A 10,327-nucleotide genomic window follows, 5' to 3' on the forward strand; every position below is an offset into this window, starting at 1 on the left:
AATTCACCTGCAAAAAATTCACCTGCAAAATTTCACCTGCAAAAGTAATGAACTTAAATGACACAAGCCAGAGCAATCAGCACTAGATCGAGTCGAGCGGCTCTCAGCCAATTAAATTACACTGTTTGATCACATGACACTGTTAGCCAGCAGTGTCTCTCCTAAAAGAGAGCTGGTTAAAGGTGAGTGATTAAGATTTTCTCCTAAATAGAGATCATTACATAACGCCTAGTCCTACTTAAAATCCCATTCATTTTTATTTTATTTTATTATCTACTCGAACTGAAGAGAACGTTTGACTAACTCAAAGACAATTTCCACGCCTCCCCTGCCTGACCTGTCTGCAGAGGCAGTTTTGAATTTAGGAGCGGAAAGATGGCAGCGGCAAACCCTGGCGGTTCTCCAGTAAGTATATTGGGTTTTTTTATCTTCAAGTTTGTCTTTTGAAACATTAATTTTATTTAAATCCGTTGCTCACGTATAAAGTACACAGAAGGGGTCTTTGCGCAACTCGTCTGAGGCGTGTCTCACTAAGCGCTACATGCTAGCATCCTGCTAACCAAGCTAACCTTTACATGCTGTGCTTTAGAAAATAGGATACTCTGTACAAAACCATACTCCGCAGATATTGGTAGATAGACGAACGCTGCAAATATAATGTTGGAAACGAGAACGGCATTTAGTGAAGGGGTAAAATACACCATGAATAAAGCTATAGAATGAATGGCTGCCATGGTTGCAGAACGGCCTGATTTAATGACAAGACTGGGGAAGAGTGAGGTGAAGTGAACCAAAGCCACACAACACGGTCAGTAGTGATGGGTCGTTCGCGAACGAAATGGCTCTTAGAGCCGACTCTTTGACGTGAACGACGCGAGCCGGCTCCTTATCGCGAGCCGTCACGTGGGGGTTTTTTTTTTTTCTCTCAGCCTCTCTCTCGCACTTTTTTCCCGCTTCACTCTGCACGCGAGCCTTGTGCTTTACGCTGGGCAGAGGGGGGAGGGGCGGTAGTTACACTCAGTAGCACAGGAACAGATCCAGAGAGAGAGAAAGAGAGGCAGGGACAACAACATTAGAAAGGTATAGTAATCATCCACAACTATTTTCGGTTGCAGATGATAAAGGATTGAGAAAGTTTATTCATGCAGGTCCATATGACAGAGAATATGCATGTTCTTTTAGTTTTCATATTATAATTTATATTTAATTGTGTTGTGGTTTGCACTGTTTTGTGTTCTTTTCACTTTAAATTTGTGAAAGGAAAAAGCTGAAAATTTAAATAGTTAAAACTTGAAATGTGAATAGTTGATTTTTGTATTATATGATTTATTTATTACATTTTATGTGGAGTGAATAAATAAAAGTATATTTACGGTGGCCCCTAGAGACAAAGCACATACAAACTTCAAATCACGTACGAACTCTGAAGCATGTACAAACTCCAAAACACGTAAAAACACGTAAAAACTCCAAAACACGTAAAAACTCCAAAACACGTAAAAACTCCAAAACACGTAAAAACTCCAAAACACGTAAAAACTCAAAACACGTACAAAAGACAACAGAAGTGCTCCAGGATGCTGGGCGCAGTGTTGAGCCTTTGTTATCTTGTGGCTACACAAGCCAGCAAGTACCAACGACTGGATTTGATGTGTGGTAATAACAGGTAAATGAACTTTTTTTAAAATTATTTGAATATATATATGAGTGCCTGTGTATAAATACACAAACAATACACACATGCTTTCAATTGTGTAATTTAAGTGATCTAGTAGCTCTGCTTTGGAAGTTCAGTTCATGCTAGAAATGTGTTTTGGAGTTTGTACGTGTTTTGTCTCTAGGGGCCACCGCATATATTTATATATAAACATATATAAATAAAACCACTTGTTTTTACGTTAGTAATTCCTTTTGTGCATAATTTTATATTATTGTTAATAATAAATTAATTAAAGCAACAAAACAACCCGAAGAGCCGGTTCGGAGCCGAAAGAGCCGGCTCTTTTTAGTGAGCCGAACCGAAAGAGCCGGATCTCTAAAAAGAGCCGGAAATCCCATCACTAACGGTCAGTAGTGATGGGATGTCCGGCTCTTTTTAGAGATCCGGCTCTTTCGGCTCCGAACCGGCTCTTCAGGTTGTTTTGTTGCTTTAATTAATTTATTATTAACAATAATATAAAATTATGCACAAAAGGAATTACTAACGTAAAAAAAAGTGGTTTTATTTATATATGTTTATATATAGATATATGCGGTGGCCCCTAGAGACAAAACACGTACAAACTCCAAAACACATTTCTAGCATGAACTGAACTTCCAAAGCAGAGCTACTAGATCACTTAAATTACACAATTGAAAGCATGTGTGTATTGTTTGTGTATTTATACACAGGCACTCATATATATTCAAATAATTTAAAAAAAAAAGTTCATTTACCTGTTATTACCACACACCAAATCCAGTCGTTGGTACTTGCTGGCTTGTGTAGCCACAAGATAACAAAGGCTCAACACTGTGCCCAGCATCCTGGAGCACTTCTGTTGTCTTTTGTACGTGTTTTGGAGTTTTTGCGTGTTTTGGAGTTTTTACGTGTTTTGGAGTTTTTACGTGTTTTGGAGTTTTTATGTGTTTTGGAGTTTTTACGTGCTTCGGAGTTTTTACGTGTTTTGGAGTTTGTACACGCTTCACAGTTCGTACGTGATTTGAAGTTTGTATGTGCTTTGTCTCTAGGGGCCACCGTAAATATACTTTTATTTATTCACTCCACATAAAATGTAATAAATAAATCACATAATACAAAAATCAGCTATTCACATTTCAAGTTTTAACTATTTAAATTTTCAGCTTTTTCCTTTTACAAATTTAAAGTGAAAAGAACACAAAACACTGCAAACCACAACACAATTAAATATAAATTATAATATGAAAACAAACAGAAGATGCACATTCTCTGTCATATGGACCTGCATGAATAAACTTTCTGAATCCTTTATCATCTGCAACCGAAAATAGTTGTGGATGATTATATACCTTTCTAATGTGACGTTGTTGTCCCTGGCTCTTTCTCTGTCTCTCCCTCCTGCTCTGTTCCTGTGCTACTGCGAGTGTAACTACCGCCCCTCCCCCCTCTTCCCAGTGTAAAGCACAAGGCTTGCATGCTGAGTGAAGCGGGAAAAAAGTGCGAGAGAGAGCGGATGAGAGAAAGAATGTTTATATGTTCTCTCTCTTGCTCTCTCTCTCTATATATATGTGTGTGTGTGTGTGTGTGTGTGTGTGTGTGTGTGTGTGTATATCATATATATTGTATATCTTTTGTATATAAACTATAAACTTTCATCTTCAGACAAAAATTATATGACTTAAATTACCAACAGACTGTCTACCAAGACAGTTCATTTAGTTGCCAAATCATAAATCAGTCTGTTATTTAGCTGAAATAAAATGTAAAGGCTGGTAGTCTGATTTAGTCATGTGATGTATGGTCCATCAGGGAACTCACACGGGGAATGCTGAAGGCTTTAAGATCAGCACTCTGCTCAAACTGACCGAAACCAAAGCCAACAAGTCGAGAGTCACGCTGCTGCACCACATCCTGCAGGTAATGCTGGGAATACTACGAATACTGGGGAATACTGCAGTATTCTCATAATAATTCAGTTGCTGCTGTTTGTGACCCTTAGGAGGCTGAAGAGAATCACCCCGACCTGCTCAACCTGCCCGATGACCTGGAGATCTGTGCAAAGGCTGCTGGGTAAACACATATAGGAGTTCAGTCACGTACAGACTGCTGGGTGGAGTCTGTGACGTGGTAGCTCAGGTGTTTCGCCTGCAGCGGTGTTAAATGTTGCCCTCGGACTCCACCTGCAGGCTCAGCTTGGACTCTATTCAGTCTGAAACAAAGACTCTAAACAAACGGCTGAAAAACTCAGAGAGGAGCGTTTCCTCCTCATCTGACGACATGAAGGAGCAGTACCTGTCCACCATACAGGTGAGTCACTCAGGATGAGGCTGTCACCTTTACGGGCAGATAAATCCAGTCTGTACACTCACTGACACCGTTTTAGTGGGACAGACCTGCTGTTCTAGGTGAACTTACCTGTTGTTCTTATGTGGTGTTACCAGGAGAGCCTGCAGGCTGTTGAGCAGCTGCAACTCCTGCTGTCATCTGTGGAGGAGCAGAGGAAGCACCTGTCCGCCTACCTCTGTGAGGACAGCAGCAGCTTCTCCCTCGAAGAGCTCTTCAGCACCATCAAGGCATTCAGAGACCTCTTCCTTCGAACCCTCAAGGTCAGCGCCAATCGCAGTGCGGCTCAGTCTGCAGGACTCATACCCTGCCGCACGTTTGCATGTGTCATTTAAACTATGTCTCAGCCAGCCAATCGGCTCTGACTTGAACCGTGACAAAGTGTGGTAGCTGCCACACATTAGTCCTGTTTCCCTGTAAATGTTAAGCTCCGCCCTCTCTGGGGGGCCGGTTAGCCTGCTGAAGTTTGAACTGTGTGTTCCTTTTATTCTTCGATCAGGAGAACGAAGGTCACAGGGAGCAGGAGAAGAGGAGGAAGAGGTTGGAGGAAGGGAGGAAACTGAGAGAAGAAGCCCCCACCAGAAAGATCAGTAAGTCAGACACCATTATTTCACCTTAAATCCTCCCTCCTTAAATGGAGAGACAGGTGTCCCTCACCTGTCTCTCCAGGTGTGGCAGGTGAAGGACAGGTCAAGTGCAAGTGGAGAACAGGTGAGACATGTGAAGGGCCGGTGACGGACAGGTCGAGAATCAATAGCTGACATCAGCAACATTTTTCTGCAACAGTTTATCAGCAGCTGAATATTTAAAGGAAATGATGTGACAGCATCAGGACGAGAAGAAAGTTTGTAAAGATTAAATGCTGCTGTACCTGTGAGGCTGTCAGGTGATGCAGTGACAGCTTTCACCTGTTGTTTGTGACACGTGCGCTAAGCTCACAGGGGAACGTGTGTCTGTGCTGCAGTTAGGACAGACATGGCCAATTGGGACGAAGGATGCACCGTCGACAACCTGCTGGCCGAGATCAGGAAGGGCTGCAGGCTGAGGAAGACAAGCCCACGGGCAGAGCCGGACGGTGGGGTCGAAGGTGAGAGCCCGGCAGGACTTCTGCAGACTTTCTTGTCACTACTGCTCGTTTGATCAAGTTCTCCTTTTCAGGTCACCCCGGGGTCACGCAGATGTCACCGGCCCAAGATAAGCCAGATTTTCCCGAGAAGCCTCGGGAGGAGGTCCGGACTCCCACACATCCACCTGCTGGAACCAGACCAGAACCGGAGCCAGCAGAGCCAGACAGAGCTGCCTCAGAGCTCCAGGCCCTCTGTGAACGCCCCGCAGCTGAGGTCCAGGGTCCGGAGTCTGAAGTGGACACCAGACCGGCGCAGCAGGAAGTCCAGCACACAGCTAGTCAGCAGGATGTGACCCAGGTCAACAGGAGCAAAGATTAAGTCAGAATTCTGACTTTAATCTCAGAAAAAAAATGTCAGAATTCTGAGATTAAAGTCAGAATTCTGAGATTAAAGTCAGAATTCTGAGATTAAAGTCAGAATTCTGACTTTAAAGTCAGAATTCTGACTTTAATCTCAGAAAAAAAAAAAAGTCAGAATTCTGAGATTAAAGTCAGAATTCTGAGATTAAAGTCAGAATTCTGACTTTAATCTCAGAAAAAAAAAAAGTCAGAATTCTGAGATTAAAGTCAGAATTCTGAGATTAAAGTCAGAATTCTGACTTTAATCTCAGAAAAAAAAAAAGTCAGAATTCTGAGATTAAAGTCAGAATTCTGAGATTAAAGTCAGAATTCTGACCGAAACCAAAGCCAACAAGTCGAGAGTCACGCTGCTGCACCACATCCTGCAGGTAATGCTGGGAATACTACGAATACTGGGGAATACTGCAGTATTCTCATAATAATTCAGTTGCTGCTGTTTGTGACCCTTAGGAGGCTGAAGAGAATCACCCCGACCTGCTCAACCTGCCCGATGACCTGGAGATCTGTGCAAAGGCTGCTGGGTAAACACATATAGGAGTTCAGTCACGTACAGACTGCTGGGTGGAGTCTGTGACGTGGTAGCTCAGGTGTTTCGCCTGCAGCGGTGTTAAATGTTGCCCTCTGACTCCACCTGCAGGCTCAGCTTGGACTCTATTCAGTCTGAAACAAAGACTCTAAACAAACGGCTGAAAAACTCAGAGAGGAGCGTTTCCTCCTCATCTGACGACATGAAGGAGCAGTACCTGTCCACCATACAGGTGAGTCACTCAGGATGAGGCTGTCACCTTTACGGGCAGATAAATCCAGTCTGTACACTCACTGACACCGTTTTAGTGGGACAGACCTGCTGTTCCAGGTGAACTTACCTGTTGTTCTTATGTGGTGTTACCAGGAGAGCCTGCAGGCTGTTGAGCAGCTGCAACTCCTGCTGTCATCTGTGGAGGAGCAGAGGAAGCACCTGTCCGCCTACCTCTGTGAGGACAGCAGCAGCTTCTCCCTCGAAGAGCTCTTCAGCACCATCAAGGCATTCAGAGACCTCTTCCTTCGAACCCTCAAGGTCAGCGCCAATCGCAGTGCGGCTCAGTCTGCAGGACTCATACCCTGCCGCACGTTTGCATGTGTCATTTAAACTATGTCTCAGCCAGCCAATCGGCTCTGACTTGAACCGTGACAAAGTGTGGTAGCTGCCACACATTAGTCCTGTTTCCCTGTAAATGTTAAGCTCCGCCCTCTCTGGGGGGCCGGTTAGCCTGCTGAAGTTTGAACTGTGTGTTCCTTTTATTCTTCGATCAGGAGAACGAAGGTCACAGGGAGCAGGAGAAGAGGAGGAAGAGGTTGGAGGAAGGGAGGAAACTGAGAGAAGAAGCCCCCACCAGAAAGATCAGCAAGTCAGACACCATTATTTCACCTTAAATCCTCCCTCCTTAAATGGAGAGACAGGTGTCCCTCACCTGTCTCTCCAGGTGTGGCAGGTGAAGGACAGGTCAAGTGCAAGTGGAGAACAGGTGAGACATGTGAAGGGCCGGTGACGGACAGGTCGAGAATCAATAGCTGACATCAGCAACATTTTTCTGCAACAGTTTATCAGCAGCTGAATATTTAAAGGAAATGATGTGACAGCATCAGGACGAGAAGAAAGTTTGTAAAGATTAAATGCTGCTGTACCTGTGAGGCTGTCAGGTGATGCAGTGACAGCTTTCACCTGTTGTTTGTGACACGTGCGCTAAGCTCACAGGGGAACGTGTGTCTGTGCTGCAGTTAGGACAGACATGGCCAATTGGGACGAAGGATGCACCGTCGACAACCTGCTGGCCGAGATCAGGAAGGGCTGCAGGCTGAGGAAGACAAGCCCACGGGCAGAGCCGGACGGTGGGGTCGAAGGTGAGAGCCCGGCAGGACTTCTGCAGACTTTCTTGTCACTACTGCTCGTTTGATCAAGTTCTCCTTTTCAGGTCACCCCGGGGTCACGCAGATGTCACCGGCCCAAGATAAGCCAGATTTTCCCGAGAAGCCTCGGGAGGAGGTCCGGACTCCCACACATCCACCTGCTGGAACCAGACCAGAACCGGAGCCAGCAGAGCCAGACAGAGCTGCCTCAGAGCTCCAGGCCCTCTGTGAACGCCCCGCAGCTGAGGTCCAGGGTCCGGAGTCTGAAGTGGACACCAGACCGGCGCAGCAGGAAGTCCAGCACACAGCTAGTCAGCAGGATGTGACCCAGGTCAACAGGAGCAAAGATTAAGTCAGAATTCTGACTTTAATCTCAGAAAAAAAATGTCAGAATTCTGAGATTAAAGTCAGAATTCTGAGATTAAAGTCAGAATTCTGAGATTAAAGTCAGAATTCTGACTTTAAAGTCAGAATTCTGACTTTAATCTCAGAAAAAAAAAAAGTCAGAATTCTGAGATTAAAGTCAGAATTCTGAGATTAAAGTCAGAATTCTGACTTTAATCTCAGAAAAAAAAAAAGTCAGAATTCTGAGATTAAAGTCAGAATTCTGAGATTAAAGTCAGAATTCTGACTTTAATCTCAGAAAAAAAAAAAGTCAGAATTCTGAGATTAAAGTCAGAATTCTGAGATTAAAGTCAGAATTCTGACCGAAACCAAAGCCAACAAGTCGAGAGTCACGCTGCTGCACCACATCCTGCAGGTAATGCTGGGAATACTACGAATACTGGGGAATACTGCAGTATTCTCATAATAATTCAGTTGCTGCTGTTTGTGACCCTTAGGAGGCTGAAGAGAATCACCCCGACCTGCTCAACCTGCCCGATGACCTGGAGATCTGTGCAAAGGCTGCTGGGTAAACACATATAGGAGTTCAGTCACGTACAGACTGCTGGGTGGAGTCTGTGACGTGGTAGCTCAGGTGTTTCGCCTGCAGCGGTGTTAAATGTTGCCCTCTGACTCCACCTGCAGGCTCAGCTTGGACTCTATTCAGTCTGAAACAAAGACTCTAAACAAACGGCTGAAAAACTCAGAGAGGAGCGTTTCCTCCTCATCTGACGACATGAAGGAGCAGTACCTGTCCACCATACAGGTGAGTCACTCAGGATGAGGCTGTCACCTTTACGGGCAGATAAATCCAGTCTGTACACTCACTGACACCGTTTTAGTGGGACAGACCTGCTGTTCTAGGTGAACTTACCTGTTGTTCTTATGTGGTGTTACCAGGAGAGCCTGCAGGCTGTTGAGCAGCTGCAACTCCTGCTGTCATCTGTGGAGGAGCAGAGGAAGCACCTGTCCGCCTACCTCTGTGAGGACAGCAGCAGCTTCTCCCTCGAAGAGCTCTTCAGCACCATCAAGGCATTCAGAGACCTCTTCCTTCGAACCCTCAAGGTCAGCGCCAATCGCAGTGCGGCTCAGTCTGCAGGACTCATACCCTGCCGCACGTTTGCATGTGTCATTTAAACTATGTCTCAGCCAGCCAATCGGCTCTGACTTGAACCGTGACAAAGTGTGGTAGCTGCCACACATTAGTCCTGTTTCCCTGTAAATGTTAAGCTCCGCCCTCTCTGGGGGGCCGGTTAGCCTGCTGAAGTTTGAACTGTGTGTTCCTTTTATTCTTCGATCAGGAGAACGAAGGTCACAGGGAGCAGGAGAAGAGGAGGAAGAGGTTGGAGGAAGGGAGGAAACTGAGAGAAGAAGCCCCCACCAGAAAGATCAGTAAGTCAGACACCATTATTTCACCTTAAATCCTCCCTCCTTAAATGGAGAGACAGGTGTCCCTCACCTGTCTCTCCAGGTGTGGCAGGTGAAGGACAGGTCAAGTGCAAGTGGAGAACAGGTGAGACATGTGAAGGGCCGGTGACGGACAGGTCGAGAATCAATAGCTGACATCAGCAACATTTTTCTGCAACAGTTTATCAGCAGCTGAATATTTAAAGGAAATGATGTGACAGCATCAGGACGAGAAGAAAGTTTGTAAAGATTAAATGCTGCTGTACCTGTGAGGCTGTCAGGTGATGCAGTGACAGCTTTCACCTGTTGTTTGTGACACGTGCGCTAAGCTCACAGGGGAACGTGTGTCTGTGCTGCAGTTAGGACAGACATGGCCAATTGGGACGAAGGATGCACCGTCGACAACCTGCTGGCCGAGATCAGGAAGGGCTGCAGGCTGAGGAAGACAAGCCCACGGGCAGAGCCGGACGGTGGGGTCGAAGGTGAGAGCCCGGCAGGACTTCTGCAGACTTTCTTGTCACTACTGCTCGTTTGATCAAGTTCTCCTTTTCAGGTCACCCCGGGGTCACGCAGATGTCACCGGCCCAAGATAAGCCAGATTTTCCCGAGAAGCCTCGGGAGGAGGTCCGGACTCCCACACATCCACCTGCTGGAACCAGACCAGAACCGGAGCCAGCAGAGCCAGACAGAGCTGCCTCAGAGCTCCAGGCCCTCTGTGAACGCCCCGCAGCTGAGGTCCAGGGTCCGGAGTCTGAAGTGGACACCAGACCGGCGCAGCAGGAAGTCCAGCACACAGCTAGTCAGCAGGATGTGACCCAGGTCAACAGGAGCAAAGATTAAGTCAGAATTCTGACTTTAATCTCAGAAAAAAAATGTCAGAATTCTGAGATTAAAGTCAGAATTCTGAGATTAAAGTCAGAATTCTGAGATTAAAGTCAGAATTCTGACTTTAAAGTCAGAATTCTGACTTTAATCTCAGAAAAAAAAAAAAGTCAGAATTCTGAGATTAAAGTCAGAATTCTGAGATTAAAGTCAGAATTCTGACTTTAATCTCAGAAAAAAAAAAAGTCAGAATTCTGAGATTAAAGTCAGAATTCTGAGATTAAAGTCAGAATTCTGACTTTAATCTCAGAAAAAAA

The 10,327-nt window shown here is 45.3% G+C and overlaps 1 protein-coding gene across 1 annotated transcript; it reads left to right on the forward strand.

The window, feature by feature from the left end:
- The first annotated feature begins 351 nt into the window (after nt 1-351).
- Nucleotides 352-5,550, forward strand: LOC146695067 (inverted formin-2-like). Its single transcript, XM_085476975.1, has 4 exons — nt 352-405; nt 3,491-3,598; nt 3,681-3,751; nt 3,868-5,550. The coding sequence occupies exons 1-4, from the start codon at nt 376-378 to the stop codon at nt 4,004-4,006; spliced, it is 348 nt and encodes a 115-aa protein (XP_085333101.1). The 5' UTR covers nt 352-375; the 3' UTR covers nt 4,007-5,550.
- The last annotated feature ends 4,777 nt before the right edge of the window (nt 5,551-10,327 follow it).

Source organism: Copadichromis virginalis, linkage group LG13 (genome assembly GCF_057382275.1).
Source record: "Copadichromis virginalis isolate Kocher_CV1m ecotype Utaka linkage group LG13, C_Virginalis_male_GT1.1, whole genome shotgun sequence".
NCBI lineage: Eukaryota > Metazoa > Chordata > Actinopteri > Cichliformes > Cichlidae > Copadichromis > Copadichromis virginalis.

Bases quoted from the DNA above. Each gene is read 5' to 3' on its own strand.
- LOC146695067 (XM_085476975.1), top strand. From the start codon at position 376: ATGGCAGCGGCAAACCCTGGCGGTTCTCCA. The intron at 406-3,490 runs GTAAGTATATTG...ATGGTCCATCAG, and splicing joins CAAACCCTGGCGGTTCTCCA to GGAACTCACACGGGGAATGC. The intron at 3,599-3,680 runs GTAATGCTGGGA...TGTGACCCTTAG, and splicing joins TGCTGCACCACATCCTGCAG to GAGGCTGAAGAGAATCACCC.